The 17975-nt window shown below is 39.6% G+C and overlaps 2 protein-coding genes across 2 annotated transcripts; both read right to left on the bottom strand.

Moving 5' to 3' along the window:
- Positions 1-4765: 4765 nt before the first annotated feature.
- Positions 4766-7846, bottom strand: LOC112283970 (fructose-bisphosphate aldolase 1, chloroplastic). The gene is made up of 5 exons (XM_024523400.2): positions 7324-7846; positions 6684-7063; positions 6353-6443; positions 5647-5916; positions 4766-5503 (listed from the first exon to the last, which is right to left on the bottom strand). Exons 1-5 carry the CDS (start codon positions 7477-7479, stop codon positions 5225-5227), a joined length of 1176 nt encoding a protein of 391 aa, XP_024379168.1. The 5' UTR covers positions 7480-7846; the 3' UTR covers positions 4766-5224.
- A 1132-nt stretch (positions 7847-8978) lies between these two features.
- On the bottom strand, positions 8979-16034 carry LOC112283956 (protein transport protein SEC31 homolog B). Its single transcript, XM_024523391.3, has 22 exons — positions 15437-16034; positions 15234-15297; positions 15014-15136; positions 14842-14929; positions 14685-14721; positions 14456-14564; positions 14307-14364; positions 14111-14208; positions 13795-13914; positions 13619-13691; positions 13392-13513; positions 13161-13288; positions 12433-13021; positions 12183-12275; positions 11854-12039; positions 11508-11718; positions 11135-11262; positions 10880-11005; positions 10522-10698; positions 9997-10321; positions 9594-9832; positions 8979-9397 (listed from the first exon to the last, which is right to left on the bottom strand). Exons 1-22 carry the CDS (start codon positions 15751-15753, stop codon positions 9308-9310), a joined length of 3501 nt encoding a protein of 1166 aa, XP_024379159.1. The 5' UTR covers positions 15754-16034; the 3' UTR covers positions 8979-9307.
- Between the last annotated feature and the right edge of the window lie 1941 nt (positions 16035-17975).

Below are 17975 nucleotides of genomic sequence, written 5' to 3' on the forward strand. Positions count from 1 at the left end.
AATCCATAAAATTTCATCCATGGATTTGCTATAATACTCACTCAATTCATCAAAATAAAATTTTCTTTCAATTTAATATAAAATATAGTCACTAAAAACAACATCAACTTTGCAAAGCTCTCATAAAATCAATATGAATTCAAATCATTCAAAATTAATACTTATAAAAATTCTATCATTTTTTTTTTAAATTATACTTAAAAATAATTTTAAAAAATCATTTGATATAGGTGTGCAATTTTGTGCATCAAGGTCTAGTTTTGATCATGGTCTATAATCGACCCTCTATGAATATTAACCTAAGATTTATCTAAATAATTTTATCTTGATTTCTATTCTTTATTTTTATCCAAAGATGTCTAAAATATTATTTTTTAATCTACTTAGATTTACCTTATTTTGTATTTTTTAAGTAAAAAAAAATCTTTTATATAAAAAAAAATTATTAACACTCATTAATTTTATTACCTTTTTATTTTTTATCTATATTTTTAATATAATCTTATAAAATATATTAAAATAAGCTTTTTCATAATATGATACTTTCTTCTTTCTTTCATCCAATAGTTGTGTTATAATACAAATATATATATATATATATATATATATATAATTTTTTATTTTTTATTTTATATATATATATATATATATTTATATATAATTTTTTTTATTATTATTCTTTTAGAAAAGATAAGAAAAAAATTTAAGATTACAGTATATCAAATTTATTTAAAGATTATATTCTAGCCATGGTATTTCTAAAATAAAAAGATTAAATAAAGATTTTTAATATCAAATATTTTTAGAAATTTATAATCTTTCATTATTACTACTAGTAGTATTATTTTATAGGTGATATCTCATGAAGATAATGGTTTTCCATGTATAAATTTTATATGTTTGGATTTGATTTTTTGTACTAACAATATTTTATGTTATTTAGCAAAAAATTATTAAGAAATTATGAAGATGTATTAGCATCTAATATGGCAAAGGTAGAACTAATAGAATGTTTAGATCCTAAATAGATTTTTACTAAATATTAAGCAAAGGATTTAGAATATAATACATGGCATTTATAAAATAATGTGATAAAGAATCTAGTTATATATTTTCTAGTATAGTTGAGAAAATATTTTTTTAAACATTCTATTTTTTTTAAAAAAATTATACTTCTTATCTTGCAAAATTTGCCACTTCTTATGATTATATTGAATAATATATTTTGATTATCTATAATATAAGCATAATCTTTCTTATTAGCATAAAATTATTTTCTTGCATTATAAAGAAATTGAAACATATAGTATTAGTTTTTATGGCTTCTGTGATTGTCGTTTTACTTATTCTACAATTCCTTTCAGAATAAACATGTATAGGGGAATTCAAACACAAGGAAAGACTAAGTGCATGAGTTTTACTTGTTAGGGTCATACAATTAATCGTATTCCGAACCACTGAAATACTAGTAAACACTACAATGCTTTCTCCCAGTAACAATACTCCTTCATCAACTGATAACAACAGTGTGCAACCCTGCACTCTCAAAATACTGCTCAAAACACAATAATTTCCATTCAACACCAAGAATAAAAGACTTCACTCCAACAATCTGAATTCACATAATTTTTGTAATCACAGACTTCCTCTGTCGAAACATACACAGCTCTCAATAAACAACAATCATAATCTTCTAATAACTCCTCATATAATTTGATCTTTTAGTACTCCAATTACATAATCAATAACTCATAAATCAATCTCTGATTTATTCCATAGACTCACTTCTCAGTATTCAAAAACTATCCATTACTTTTCAACAACAAAGAAAACAAAGAAACAAAGAGGTAGCACCAAGCTTACCTCGGCTCATGACTATCATAGTTTGGCCCTCCAACAAACTTCTACAACTCCTATATAATTGTTCCTTATTTCCATATTCTAACCGTAATCTTGTAATTAACCGCTTTTAATAACTAAATCAATCATCTATCCTCTTAAACTGACTATTTTATGGACTATTCGTCTATTTTACCAATATCTTACAGAAATGAACTAATATTTATTCTACAACTTCTATATCTTAATTTTTAGAAGTAATTATAAGAAAAGTATAGAAGTGGTAAAGTACCTACAAAAAAAAAAAAAATTAAATTAAATTTAAAAAGTTATTACTTGTAACAAAAAAAAATCAATAACTTGATTTAAAGTTTGAGGATAAGGCAAGATGAGCAATAATTTCTTTGAATTTTATTGGAACTAATTATAAAATTTATTAATAAGTACAATCTTGTTTTATTTGACATCAATTGCTAATTATCCAAATTGTAATGCATATGTTGACATATATTAATTTCTTTATCATAAAATTTGATTTTTTTTTTGATTGTTGTATAAGTCATATCATATTTTCTATAAATAGATTGAAATTCCATTAAAATAAAATCTAAATAATCCACAATAAGGATTTTTTTTTTTTTAGAATTAATAAGAACAAAAAGATAAAAGATCCACTTAATAACATTCCAACAACTTTGACTTGAGATGCTTAGATTGGATTACTAAGAAGTTGGAATTGAATGATAAGTTGTACTTGGATGATAAAACTTTAAAAGTTGAATGTAGTACTATCAAACTTCTTTGGAAATACAACCTTTGATTCTTTAACTAGTGTACTTATAAGAGTTACCAAAGGTAGTGCAATTGTTAAAGAAATTCTTATCATTTCTATGTCTTCATGATTAATCACTCTTCTGAGAATGGTGCTTGTGATAGTTGTGTGGGATTGCATTAAAAGTATTTTGCACAACAAATATAGAAATGAGGTCAAAAGATTTCTATAAAAAATAAAAAAAGAGGCCAAAGCAGAGAAATAGCTTACTGTTATGGGACCATCAGGATTTGGAAAAACTACCTTTTTGAATATTCTGGCTGGGCAATTGACTGCCTCACTTTGTCTACATTTAATGGAATTTCTTAACATCAATGGCCCTCTCTTTTCAAACTCCAAGCTTAAGCTTATATATATATATATATATATGAAGACTTTTTTTTCTTACAACTTATGGTATATAAGACACTTTAGTTATTGAATTATAATTGCCAAAGACATGAAAATCTAATGCTAAAGAGCTCTACACGTAAAAATTGTTATATTATTTAGAGCTAGTTTTAATACATTAGTAATTATTGGAGATGCCAAGGTGTGAAGTATTAACAAGGGTGAAAAGAAGCAACTCTCTAATTTTTGTTATGGATTTCCAATTGCACCTCAAGAAATTTTGAGAATGTCTACTTATGTTACAATGGCACAAATTTAATATGATAGTAAATATTGATATGGGTTAGATTTGCTCTAGTTTAAGCTCTCAGATGTCTTTACTTTGGTTAGATTATTTTTGTTAAGGCCTTGTGAATTAGCAAGTTAAGTTATGATGAAAACAATTATAATTAAGAAATCTAGCCAATTACAAGGCAATTTTGTTTCTTTGGTTTATTCTATTGAGTCATACTTCCCTTAATGTATTTTATAGAAATTAAAGAATTAATAAAGAAGATTTTTTAACAATTATAATAATATAATTTTTGTTCATTATATATATATATATATATATATATATATATATATATATTCTCTTGGTTAGTTTTTCTTAATATCAATTGTTATAGTATATAGAGTTAATACATTATAAGCATCAATTTTTTTTTTTTTTTTTATTTCTTTTGCATATGTATCATGGATTTCATTAATTCTAATGATTTTGTTATATATAATCATAAAAATGTAATAAAGATATAACACATTAAAAAGTAATAGTAATGTTAAAATAATGTTTAATTAGAAGTAATAGTTTACAATTTCAAAATACTTTAACACTTCAAATAATAATAAAGAGTTTACTCTTCATTAAGAAGAATCAAGTTTAAATATTCAAATTGTAAAAGACATGAATCAAAAAAGAAAAAAAAAGTAAAAAAAGAAAAGAAAAAGAAGTCTAAAACAAAATACTAATGTACAACTAAGAAAGAAGGAAGAAAATGAAAACATATGTTTACTAAAAAAAAAGTTACAAGAACATCTATAAATTACAAAGAAAAAAATAACCTTGAATTAAGACTTCAATACAAGAAAGGCTTTTTTAGTCTAGGCATTACATAGACTAAAAAGGCCCTTGATCTTATTTCTATATGTATTATTTAGAAAGAAGACTATTTAAAAGCTTCCAAAGGATCACACCGGTTATTGGCAAACTTACTGATTTATTGACTTCGTCAACTATTATACTGGAAATTATAACTATATATCCCTGAGTTACTAATAATAATAATCCATCAATCAATTTAAGCAATGAACGTCATATTAAATCTTATTGTGGTACAAGGAAGCTAAACAACGCAGATTCATCACAACTCCAATCTAACTAAAGATAATGAGGATCATTACATACAAAACAAAAACATTTTAATGCGAATGTCAAGTGATCACTGTGAAAAGGATGTCACATATAAATAAGTAAATAAATAACACACTGTCCCCGAATAAAAACAATGTTATATAGTATACTGTGTTAAGAAAAGTAGTGGACTTATATGTTGGTACTTTGCATAGGAGTCATATACTGCGACTATGATAACAACTCAAACATAGGGGAAAATATTACAGTACGTTAAGACACATCAAAAACACTCAACTTCAGATTCTACTATCTAACGTCGTGAAAAGAAACTTAGTTATTCTCATCCAAAACATGAGAAATCCAGCGTCTCCAAATAAAATGCTGCACATCTTGAAAACTCTTAAAATCAATGAAAAACTTCCTAAAGTACAAAGAGAGGGAATATCACTGGCTGAAGAAACACAGCCATACTGAACGCAAAGGTATCTTTCAACAATTCGATGCAATCTAACTAGATACCAAATCCAAACTTTGAAAATGCTCATGTATTATTTGGACGACGAATTAAGTAATTCACTAATGCATTCGCTACATAGTCAACTACTGCAGTATCGTTCGCAAATGCGAAGGGCAGGAGTCCCCCGTTGAAAAATCAGCGCACCCTCCTCGGAAGTGTGGGAACCAGAAGCTGGGGCAGCGGGCGAATACCACACGCACTGCGGCTCCCTTCGCCAAGCGCCTCCCCTCGCCTCGCCTCGCTACTTTCTCTGCACCCGAATCTGCATCCGCATCCGCATCCGCGTCTCTCCCTCAGTCCTCAGTCCTCCTCAGTATGTGTAGCCCTTCACGAACATCCCCTCCCTCGCTTCCTTGGCCTCGCCCTCTGCTGAGTACTTCCCCAGCTGCGCCAACGAGTTCGCCTTCGCCCTCACCAGCAATGCCTTCTTCGCCGCCTCCAGGTTCTCTGGTTGCCCCTTCCACGTCTTCAACACCGAGTTCTGCAGCGCCCTCGCGTACGAGAACGACACATGCCATGGGTTCGGGCTCTGGTTCATCGCATTCAGGTTCAGCGTCGCCTCCACCTCCGACTGCCCTCCGGACAAAAACTGCACCACAACCCCACGTGCTCAGAATCGCCTCCCTCGCCCATCCCCACTACTCATGCGTCGCACCCAACACTCCTGCATCCCCCCCCCCCATCAACCCTCCCACGTTCACCCTCCAATTCCTTGCACCACACTCTGCTTACCATGATTCCGGGCACCGCGGGTGGCACTCGCCTCCTCAACATCTTCAGCGTGTACTCTGCCACCTGCTCCGGGGTGGCTCTCTCGGGGCACTCTGCGCCCGGAGTCACCATGCTGGGCTTTAACAGAATTCCCTCCAGCAGGACGTTGTTCTCGCCCAAGTAGTAGAACACCTTCGACCACACCTTCTCGGCCACCTCCAACGTTCTGTCGATTCCGTGGCTTCCGTCCAACAGCACCTCGGGCTCCACGATAGGCACCAACCCGGTGTCCTGCATTCACACCCGATACTCACCACCATCACGCCTCACATCCTGGAAACTCACCCCATCTTTCACACCCACTGCACTCCACGCAACTACCGCACAATTGTCCAAAAACATACCAATCCACACTCAAGCATCCCACTGTCCTTCAATGCACAGCCTGCTCTCCATGCTCAAGCCCAAGCCCCACATCACAATGCTTCTCATTTCACACCACCCCCGACCACCAAATGCGACCCTCCTCCAGCTTTCGCATTCGTTGCCACCCCCCACGCACAATTACCCCCACCTTATAACTTCCAGTTCGTCGCTGGAAACAATCCCATCCCGCAACGCCAACCTCACTCCTAGCTACCCAACATTCTTGACGTTCTAGCACATCTCTGCCCAAAACCCCTTCCAACAAACACAACGCCTTCCCCCGCCACCAGTTCCCACGTACTTGACAAATAGCTGCGTAACGCGCCAGCCCCCATGCGGCCTCTGTCACCGCCAAATCCGACGGCCCGTTGGGAATGCTCACCACCGTCCTCCTGCACGACCAACCACGCCTACCGCTCAGAGACCAACCCCACACCACACTCCGAGTGCGCCAACACATCCATCCATTCAACAAAAACCCACGCCCACGCCCACGCCCCAAACCAATCCATCAGCATTCTCGCCTCTACGCATCCACCGCACGCCGCGATCGTCACACCACAACAACCATACTGGGAGACCGTTCACACCACCATTCTTTCACCCACCCACTCACTCACTCTCTCACTCACCACTTCGCAAACCTCGCTCCCTGCTTGTAGTACGCCGCTGTCCGAGACGCCAACCCGTCCAGCCCCTGGCACCACGACTCCTCGTTGGATCCCGCCAGAGGCACCAGACCCTTGTCCACCTTAATTCCGGGCACGATCCCTCCCTCCACCAGGCAGTCCACCATCTTCTTCCCGTCGCTCGTCGACTGGTACAGAGTCTCCTCGAACATGATCGCTCCAGAGATGTACTCCCCCAGCCCCGGCGTCGTGCACAGCAGCTGCCTGTACGCCTGCCGGTTCACCTCGTTGTTCTCCAGCCCGATCGACGCCAACCGCTTCCCGCACGTCGCATTCGACTCGTCGATCGCCAAGATCCCCCGCCCGGGAGACGCGATCGTCCTCTGCACCCACCACCCACAATCCAACGCATCAGCCCCTTCTTCCATCGAACTCATACCTACAGCCACTAATTCCACTCGCTCCCCTCTCCCCCCCTCTCTGGCCTCCTAACCATCCGAACCCGCATCGACCCTCAACCCCCCCACACCCACGACCACACCCGAAACGAGCAACATCACACATGTCGCGATGCACCCTGCTCCAAACCCTCCGCAAACTCCATCACCATCGCAAACCCCACCAAACCACCATGGAGACCTACCGCGGTCTTGATGAGCTCCTCGTCGTAACCAGCGGCCCGCACAGCGAACGCCACATTCTGGGGCCGACCCGAAACAGCAGCCTTCTGCTTCAACGAAGCCCCACAGAAACTCGACTGCAGCCCGGAGGCCTGCTGCATCGCGACGGCGGCTGCCATGATTTACAGACGCTGGTGATGCTGGAGAGCTGGATCGTTGCAGACTCTCGTGTTCGTGCGCAACTGCTTCGATCGAATCCGTCAACTGTGGAGGTTCAACCTCTTCTTTTACGCCCTACGATGCTCCGGAGGACGAAAAGTGGAATCTTGCAAGGCAACAACACGAGGAGGAGAGGGGACAAGCATGAAACCAACTCAAGGATGGCTGTACTCCGAAGCACCTCGCAGCGTGGAGGTGGTGTTCCTAAGCCGTGGTATGAGGCGAATGGCAGTCGTTCGATGCGGTCGAGGGGGCTGTGCTACGTATGTCAGGGGGGGCTCAAGGAAGGTGGAATGGGACGGGAGTGCTTTTGTGCCTTTTTCCTGTCAGATGAGCAGCGATGCAACGACCCTTATATTGGGATCGGTGCCCAGGCTTTGAGATCGCCGGTGTCTCTGAAGGAGCAAGTGGGCCATTGATGCCAGCTCGGTTTCGGACCAATTACAAGCAAGGGTACACTAACCTTTAATCAGAAGGTGTCTGATTTTTTTTCCGTTTTTGTACAATTGCGTATTTGTTATATTTCGGGGTACTAGTCAAACCAGATATTCGCTTCTTGGTGTTTTTTCCCCTGCACATCTCCAACGTGGTGTGGTAGTTTGCCGTCAGTTGTGAATCGTTTCAACGCTGTTTGGTCTGCTTTGTGGTCAATGGGTCTATTTTCAATTTGTGTGTTTGTTGCCTGGTGGTTTTCCGAATAAAGCTGACCAACTGCTGAACATCAAAAGCGTGAAATTCGTAAACTATCAGTATCTATTTGCGAGAGGATGTCAAATACGACTCAGAAAGTGAAGGTGGCTGCTGTCGTACGTCGTCGGCGGCGTAATTGATGGTGAGATCTGGTTGCGAGGCAGGTTTTACTTGTAGTGGTTTGTCTTAAGCAATCCAATTCAATCGGGCATTATCGTGTTGCAGAAGTGTTAGTTTATCATTTTGTCTGTTTAGAGCCAAAGTAACAAAAAAGAGTTGTGTAGTAGGATTAGAATGGTATGCATTTAACTATAAATCATGCCGAGTAGAAATGTTTTACATGCATTGGGTGGAATGGGTTTACGACTAGCTGTGATTGCTGTGCGTGTGGAAGCAGTGAGGCACATCATTTTCTATTACTCAACTTTGCAAAACTTAAAATTGACATTGCAAACAAGATTTCTTACCCACATGAAAGTTATCACACATAGCATCGAAATCTAATGCTATGAACTTTTTTTGAATTTCACTGCAAGCATCGAACAGTGTTCCACTTAAAGTAACCTCGGTCCTGTCCAAACGTTTAATATTAAATAACAGAAAAGGAGTAGCATGGTTTGAGAATAAGAATTCAATCTGAAAATAACAAAATAAAATAAAATGAAGTAAAATAAATCAGAGATTCAGGGTTTGCATCCACAGTGCCATGCTTTGTTAGCCTAACCTGTTCATACAAAATAGTGGGAATGGAATGCTGTGACCAAAAGTGTTGCACAGTCTTCAACGAAGAAATATTTTCACTAATTTTTGTGTGGACAGGTTCTGAAAGATGGCACTGAATTTTGCTTCTCTAGAACAGCCGCCACCAGAGCAGCTTGATAATTTCCCAGGGGACTCAACCTCTCATAACCATGATGATCTAACGAGCATGAGTGTCTTTCAAAAATTAAGAAGGTTTTGGGATACTTACACTGCAGTTATACCGGGTTACCATTGATTTCAACTGTCAATTTACTCGTACCTCAAAAACTAGCGGCATATGTACGAGATACATTCTTGATGTACTTTACCAACAATGATACCTGTGGAAGAGACTTATTATCTCATTGATTGACGTAGTTTAATCATACGCTTCAACGCCGTTAACCAGACTCCACACTCATCCCAGTCGCTTGTTGTGAGAGCCACCTGTAGACTCACGCCATATTAATTAATATCTAATTATTTTCAATACATAATTATAACGCAGACTTTCACAGCTCAAAAGTGGGTGGCTATGAACAAGGCCACCTCACGGTTCATTTAGTAATATGCACAGGATTCCCATCATAATATTCAGGTAGACTGTCAGCCAAATTAAAACTCATATTTTTAAAGAATGTACCTGTATTTGCATCGCAGTGCCGTAGTCACCTCCATTTAATGCCTGGCAAAGTTGAACAAGCTTCATAGACGCATTAGCTGACAAGTCCGCAGAGTTTAACTTAACAAAAAGTCCCCCCAACTTCCTGGAATTGTCCTCAATCTCTCGCTTCTTTGCAGGCGGTGCTTTGACTCCTCCGAGGAAAGTAGAAGTCTCATCAAATAATCTCGACAACGTAGTCACAACTGGCTTCAACTCAGCTGGGGACAAATATAATGAATTAATTAGAAATAATAAATCCACCAACAGAATTAAAAGATGTAATCACTAAAAGAGCTTATCTTACAACTATTCATGTCAAAGCTATCATCCTAATTGGAAGAAGACAGGAGCAGGCATAAAATCGAGTGAATACTTAAGTTACCTGCAACATTTGAGGTATCCGCAGTTTGTACTGTGGCAGCTGGTGTGATTGACGGAGCAGAAGTATTGTTGCTTGGAGCTTGGGGAATGGAAGGCTCTTGTGGAACTACCTGCTGCTGTGAAGGAGTGGACACAGGCATGAAGCCTGGAGCCGATGGAACTGTCGGCATACTTGGAAGGGCTGCGCCTGGCATCATGACACCGGGAGCTGGAACAGCTGATGGCATAGGTTGTAGTGTGTTTACATCAGGGTAAGCGGACACTGAAGATGGTACAAAGCTAGGCTGCTGCGCATTTACACCTGTGTATGATTGTCTTGGAGGGCCCTGTTCAGTGACAAAGGGACGTGGTGCAAGATGAGACGCCTCCATGCACCAATCACAACAAAATCTCAAGTTTTTTAGTTTAAAAATACTCTGCACTAGTTCAAGTGTGCACTCTACGTGTCCCCTTGCCCACATGCAGCAGGAACAATTGTCTTTCTCAGTCCTATTTTTGACAAAAATCAGAGATTGTGTTGGCGAACCTGGAAGGATGAGGCAGGAGGAGCTGCAAAAGATGGTTGGAAGCTGGAAGGTTGAAAGCTGGAAGGTTGGAAGGTAGTCGGTGGTGGTAGTGGTGGTGTTGGATTGAAATTCGAAACTGGCGATGGAGCGCTTGGAACGAAAGTCCGAATCGGCTGACTCGGAGTCGAGTAATTTGTCTGCAATGAACAGAAATGCAGCAAATAACGATTGCATCCAACTTCAATACAGTCCAGCTCTACGGTCAAGATATGAAGCATTTTGGGACAACTGAACGTTCAGAACACCTACTAAAAACCATGTCCTTCAAATGCTTAACTAAGTTTCAAACTTAAGAGTCTAAGGAGTTGAATCGATTACCTGAGGCTGATTATAATGGATTGGTGGGATTGGCTGATTGGGAAACAGGTTTTCCATGGGTTGCACGGGTGGGAGATTGTTAGTATAAGAGGGTGAATTCACAGATTCACGGTGATGTGAATCAGGCTGCAGCGACAGAATACTTAGACCGTTAGAGAAAAAGTGAAAACCTCATGTGTTAATTAAGCACAATGTTTGACATAAACGACCAAAAAAAACAAAAAAAAAAAACGCAAAACTTAGAGTTGTGCTTACTGGGTAATATGATGGTTGCTGAACTGCAGCGTTGTACTGATGAACTGGTGCTACAGCCGGCGGCTGCTGCTCTGTTTGGTATGACTTGGGTTCCGAATATGAAGGTACATGCGATTCAATACCGGCCACTACCCAAGCAAAGACATAGATTAGCACAACTTCAAGCCCTCTCACATTAAAACTCCCCTAGCTAGGCTCACAAGATGAAACTAGCACAGATACTGAGACGAAATCAAACGATCTTTCAACCATTAGAAACATCTAAATAGGCTGACTGTCGAAACTCTCTCCACAGCTAAAAATTCATGACTCCTACTTCCGTACAAAGTTTCCCCTAAATTATTCATAAATAGAACCATTCAAATGACCATACCTTGACCACTCTGAGTTATGCGTTCACGTAAAGCTGATAACTCTGGGGATGAATCATCCGATGGAATAAGTTTAATATATTCAAGGGCGGTGGATAGAAGCCCTTGATTTGCAAGTAGTTCTGCATAATAACAGACCAATCTAGCCAAAGATGTGCTGACCTGTTTTGTGCCAGTCGCGAGGCCCAAAACAACAGACTTCTCCATGATATCCTGCATTTCACACCTTAATTAGTATCAATACAACAACTATGAATGTTAAAACCAATAAAAACAAGATAGCTCGGCCCAATTTTTTTGTTTTTTACTATTTATTTTTTTAAAAGGCTGCAAAGCTCATTCACCGACCTGTAGCACATCCACAAATTCTGGTCCACCTTTCTTGGACTTCAACGCTCTTGACCAGATGCCCACAGTTTTATCAATGTTACCAGCACAAATGTAACAAAGTGTGGCTGCTTGAATATTACGGCCAGCATCAAGGCGAGCTCCCAAGGCATCACATAGAGTTATCCAATCCTCACTGCGTGCATACTAGTGCCAGAATCACAATTAAAATCAATTATTCTACTCAGACCAAGTAACCAGGATACATCTGACACCAGAGAAGAAAATTAGAGATCAGAATAACAGTGATACGCATAGAACCTAGCACAGGCGTTACAATGATCACGTACAGTGCAAATCAAAGCCAAAGTTTCCTTCCAGGCTTTGAGAGGCCGGGTCTCCACTAAACCCTGCAAGTCGTTATTCACCACCGCTGAAACAACCTGCAGCCATTTACAGCGCCGCAACGGATACAGGTTGATAAGTATCATATTGATTGGTTATACACCTTTGATTGTTAGAAATTCTCAAATGCCTCGAACTGAACAACTCAAAAAACCGTTCGAAACTGTGGAACTGATGGAATAAAAATGATATTACCTTTAAGTAGGGACGTTTCGTTCTCTGAAAATACTCGTTCTGGGTCTTTTCCCAAAGAGCCGTGCCGCCAACCGCAGCCATAATGAGAGCATCTGCCATACGACCAGCACCTAGGCAGACATCTACTGCGCCTTTGAAGTTACCTGCCACTAATGCACGTTGAATTGCTTCATCCGATTCATTATCTCCATCATTAACATCATCATTCACAGGCTCTGCAACAACAGCCTCAGTCTCGGCTTCTACAATATCTTCCGTGTCATTGGCGTTCGTAGGCGAGGCACTAGGTTCGGTTGGTGTCGGAGGGACCTCAAGCCTATCAAAGAAGTCTTCTCCGTCATCTGCACCCGCTAAAATATTATCATCGAGGGAGACCGTAGGTGAAATTTTTGGTCCTTCAACGGAATTAGTCCCCGTCAACTCCAGATTAGCTGGTTCCTCAATAGCAGCTTTCTCGTCTTCTTGCTCTTCAGATTTATCCTGGTCTAAACCCTGAGATGAAAAACCAAAATGAGCCAACAATTGCTTCCGAGCCTCCTCGTCAAACATAATTTTAAGAAAGCTCCATGTTTCTGCATCCTCTTCAGACCTGCGAGAGTAATGTCCCATGTCACAAGAATTAAGCTAAACCGTTTTTCATAATCAGTTCTGGTCCTCAAAAATTCTCTCCACCAAAGAAAATGATAACCCAAGGGTCGTTAAGGTAACGAAGGAAAATGAATCCTTACACTGCAGCTGAGACCTTCGTCTCGCAAAAATTGCGCAAAGCTGATCTTTCACCACCAGCAATGGCTTCTTCGAACTCAGTAGATCGTTTGGCAAGGCCTTCCTCTGTAAGCAAGTGTTGAATGCGGATCTGAAGAGGAAGCCAAACCAAGAGCAACGCACAATTATTTCATGAACATAAAGCCACCTGGTTCAGCATGGTCTTTGAGTAACACATTGTCACCATTCCATACCTCGGATACAGCAGCAGCAGCTCCTGCAGCGGCTTTCTTGGGTGCAAATGACACGAGCTTTCCTCCAAACCCGAAAGTTGCACCAACAGGTCGTTTCAACCACTTCGGTGCCTTCCTTGAAGCTACAACAAATAATAATACCATCAGTAATAGCAGCAGTCCGCAGCAAGACACGTTGACATGAGTTAAAACTGATGAGTTATTAGGGCCATAACCTACACACATACCTGTAGAGTATTCCCTGCCACCAACAGCTCCACCAAAATAAGAGTCATGTGAAGGCTCTGCCCTGCTGCAAGCCTGTTCATCACATAACATGATAGAAATATTAATTCAAACAACTTATTAGGAGAATAGCATACCAAACGAGATAGATAAAAACAAAGAACCTCTTATGGCTTACCTCAATGTTGTAGATACCAATTTTCCCGTCATAAGATGACGTTGACAATACGCCGGGAATGCCAGGTGACCACTGAACATCGAAGTTCCAGTTGTTGCTGGCAGGAACTTCACATAAGATCTGCAAATGAGTAACAAGTGCTCATAAAAAAAAAGCTGTGTTATGTGATAATCTGAACCGGCTCCCCTCAAAAGATCGTCGTACAAGCAAAAAGATGGATTTTCCTGCAACTTTTCATCAAACCTTTTAGTTCGTAACGTTATGGAAGACAACCTAAAAAATTCAAAGGTTTCTGATTTGTAATTGTCTCTAATACCTCTCCAGATCCAGTGTCCCAACACAATGTCTGATTGTCTTTAGAGGATGTCAACAAAAGAGAGCTGTCAGAAGGACACCACGCCATTGCCAGCACCCCTGCAATCAAAAGGCTAACGGTCAACATACAAGACAAAACATGCAACTATCCTCAAAATTATTCACAAACCACCAAACATGCAAAATACAAGGTGTACCTTTGCTGTGTCCAACAAGCTCCTTGATAGGAGAAACCGAATTTCGTAAGTCCCAGACCTGAAAATACCATGGACAGCTTGTTATTTTAATGCACTAAGAAAGTGGACTGGGATAAGTTAATTAGATCCTCATGGGAATTGTTTCATACCTGCAGAGAAGGTGACCGATCATCATCGGACGCTACAATCAACTGTGTAGCGACTTCTGGATTCCACTGCAATGTGGAGCAACGTCGACGACTGGTGGGATCCGTAAAACTATAGCACCAACATCCAAGCACATAATTTCATTTGACATCGCTGAAAAGATTAGGGAGGTACATTTCTAATCATGTTTTCCAATACAAGGGAACTAAACACTGCACAGGGGTTATGTACCTGATCACTGGTTTGGCACGTCGCAGATCCCAAACAACTATCCCCCAATCACCAAACAAACAAAACCCATATTTAGAATTTGAAATCGAAATGCACCCACTGAGCTGAGCGCCATATGTAAAATTTTATAAGATAAGAGAAGATTTTGACAACTCACCCGAGGTTCCACCGTACGATGTTGACGCAACAATAGGCTGCACCTTCCGATTCCAGGAGACATAACTAATTTGACCTTGAATGGCACCCTGTACATAACGACTGATATCCGAATTAAACACTATTGATTTGAAAATTTTGGTTCAGTAATAGGAGGAGGAAAAACTACTTGCCTTCAGAGGGGGGAAAGTAGACGCAGCAGACGGGGTCGTCAAGTCCCACACAAGCAACTCGCCATCCTCGCCACCAGAAGCTAAAATGTTCGGACTCAAAGTGCTGAACTCTAACCCCCACACCTTGAGTTCCATTAAACAATAATGTTAGTCATATTCCAGTACAGGAATACAAGATACACTCATGAGCACGCAGAAAACAAGGTTATAATCTACTTACATTGCCATTGTGCGCTTGTGAATTTTTGTAGACCAAAGCAGCCTCGTGTTCAGCTGGATCTTCACTGTCAAATACGAAACTCAAACATGAGCCTAGGGCTAACATGCTGATGCGCCAGAGAAACAGCAGACTCGAAAATATGAAGAAGAACAGAAGACACGATACCCCAACGCCTCGATTGCAAATGCATCCAAGATACCGACCTGAGGAGCTTGTGAGGGTTCCAAAAATGAAGTGAGCCATCCGCAAGTCCACCGGCGATCACACCGTAAGGAAATTCCTCCGACGGCCCAGCTCCAATATTACTCCACGTCAAGCGATTGAAGCGCTCAGGAACGCCTGCCGAGCTCAACACTGGCATGTCCAAATCCGTGCTGGCGAAGTCCAACTTGAGCAACTCCAGATTAGCAGATGAGCTGAAGCTCGGATCTATGGCACCGGCCATAGTTCCCACGGCCAGCACTGACGCCATCGGCGCAAATGCGACCGTGGCCGACCTCTGGATCGATTTCAACGCCATGTCTGCTCCAATATGGTTCGGATTCGAGCATACGAATATCAATGTTCAAAATATATCTTCCTTTCTGCCTTTCTCTGCCTCGCTCTAACCCTAGAACTGACACATACAATCCCCTGTCCACCGAAATATCAAACCTGCCAAACACCACATGCACAGACACACAAACCTATACAAAACTGGCAGGGAGAGTGGCGACAAAGGCGAGGGAACCCGACTTCCTTCACACAATGGCGCAAGAAGAAGAAGAAGACGAAGAAGAAGAAGCTGATGAACGAGCCAGCCACAGACGGACCGACCACGTCTGCCCTGGAAGCGACCTATTAATCCTCGTCCCTCTCTCCTTCCTTCGTTCGTCCCTCCTTCATTCGTCCTTCCTTCGTTCGTCCTTCCTTCCTTCGTTCGTCCTTCCTTCGTTCGTCCTTCCTTCGTTCGTCCTTCTTCGTTCGTTCGTCCTTCCTTCGTTCGTTCTTCCTTCCTTCGTTCGTCCTTCCTTCGTTTGTCCCTCCTTCGTTCCGTCGGACGAGACTTGTCGGCGTCATACTTCCGTCTCCTTTTCGCTTGCTTGTCATGTCCTCGCTGTCCCTGCCTTCATTTCTCATGACGTGGCCCGCAGGTGCGCTCCAATGGCCGTGCATAGACTGACGTGGAAGTCCACGTTGGCCGACCATTTCAAACTTCGTTGCCATGCGTCCATGAATAACTCCATGGATTGGTGGTGTACAAAATATATATATATATATATTTTTTTTTCTTAATATAACTGTTACAATGACTATATAGCATATGATTTGCCGGATACTGTGGTGTGTTGTTTCACAAATATTTATTCGTTTCATAGCAATTAATGTCGTTTAGTTTTTATTAAACCATTTTATCATATCAGAAAATCAATTCTTTAAGTATTAGTGATTGATTTCAGACTTATCAGTGACATAATTCCACTTGTGTTTATTATGTTTATAGATATGCTTTCAATATTATTATTTTGTAAAAGTTTTGCTAGTATTGTGTTTGTAGTAATTATGTAATTCAAAACACTCAAATTAAAAAATGCTTGAGCTAAAATAATATTACATGTAATGTCACTTGAAGGTTTTTCAAAATTTTTGTCGTCATATTTTAGTTACAACCACTCAATGAGCTTAAAAGCGCTTAAAAGTTTTTATGATATTTTTATTATGATTGTATGCATATTCAAATTGTATGTAGTAGATCTTCTATTTCATTTGATGAAATTATCTTTGTGGTGTCAATATTTTATTATTCATGGCCCTTATATTAACACACACGTTTATCAATGTCATTAAATTTTTTGATTTAACTACTAATTTGAATTATTTAATTAATAGCTCTATGTGAAATAATTTTATACATAAAAAAATCTAATGTCATCTACATCTTTGTTGTAAGTATCTAAAATCAAGAATATATAATGATAAAAGATGTATAATTATGAAGGAAATAAAGCCACAAAAAAAAATTTAGGATACACATAACTTAAAAATTAAACCATAGAGATTATAAAATTACCTAAAATATGTAAGTTTTTAAGTGAAATATATAAAGCGTGAATTCAAAGGTTGTAAGCATTTATGAAATAGCGTGATGTAGAAACATTGGTGATTTGAGGTGATTGGACGGATTTACTACAATAGAAATTATCTAAGAATGCTTGATTTCTTGTTGCTTCTAATCCTTATGTGGTACAAATCGTATCACTGCATCGGATGTTGTTGTTAGAACATCCATCTTTATTTCATCATCCACGTAGATGATAGTTGTAGTAAGAAATCTCAGATCATATAATTCAGGCTAAGTACTCGGCCCTCAAGCTTGATCTTGATTGTATTTATACTTGCAAAGTCTATAGTTCAATTAGTTGGTAAAGAAGGAATTTGAAATGAGTTGTAAAAAGTTAAGTAGTCTCGTAGAGACTATTGATCAACGAGAGTGTTGCTAAAAGAGTAAAAAGTTGTTGAGGCTAGCGGCCTACTAGGTTGCAAATTCTATAGTAAGGCGCTATGAGGTTGATAAAACGGTGTACAACAGAGATTGTTTGCATCAAGGGATGCGTACAAATTTGGGAATCCACATCCATAACTTGTCGCTGAAGTTTATGAGTCTTTATGGACCTATCAGCAATCCTTGATATCAACGGTATGAGTCTTCAAGATTTGGATCTTGTCAAACTATGGTAGAAGAAGAGCAATAACCTCTCATTC

Source organism: Physcomitrium patens, chromosome 1 (assembly GCF_059467195.1).
Source record: "Physcomitrium patens ecotype Gransden chromosome 1, ASM5946719v1, whole genome shotgun sequence".
NCBI lineage: Eukaryota > Viridiplantae > Streptophyta > Bryopsida > Funariales > Funariaceae > Physcomitrium > Physcomitrium patens.

Coding starts and splice junctions, on each gene's coding strand:
- LOC112283956 (XM_024523391.3), bottom strand. CDS start 15,753: ATGGCGTTGAAATCGATCCAGAGGTCGGCCACGGTCGCATTTGCGCCG. Junction 11,263..11,507: donor CATAACTCAGAGTGGTCAAG/GTATGGTCATTT, acceptor TTGCTTGGGTAG/TGGCCGGTATTGAATCGCAT. Junction 10,322..10,521: donor CTCCTGCCTCATCCTTCCAG/GTTCGCCAACAC, acceptor GTCACTGAACAG/GGCCCTCCAAGACAATCATA.
- LOC112283970 (XM_024523400.2), bottom strand. CDS start 7,479: ATGGCAGCCGCCGTCGCGATGCAGCAGGCCTCCGGGCTGCAGTCGAGT. Junction 7,064..7,323: donor AGGAGCTCATCAAGACCGCG/GTAGGTCTCCAT, acceptor TGGTGGGTGCAG/AGGACGATCGCGTCTCCCGG. Junction 5,504..5,646: donor CCGCGGTGCCCGGAATCATG/GTAAGCAGAGTG, acceptor GTTGTGGTGCAG/TTTTTGTCCGGAGGGCAGTC.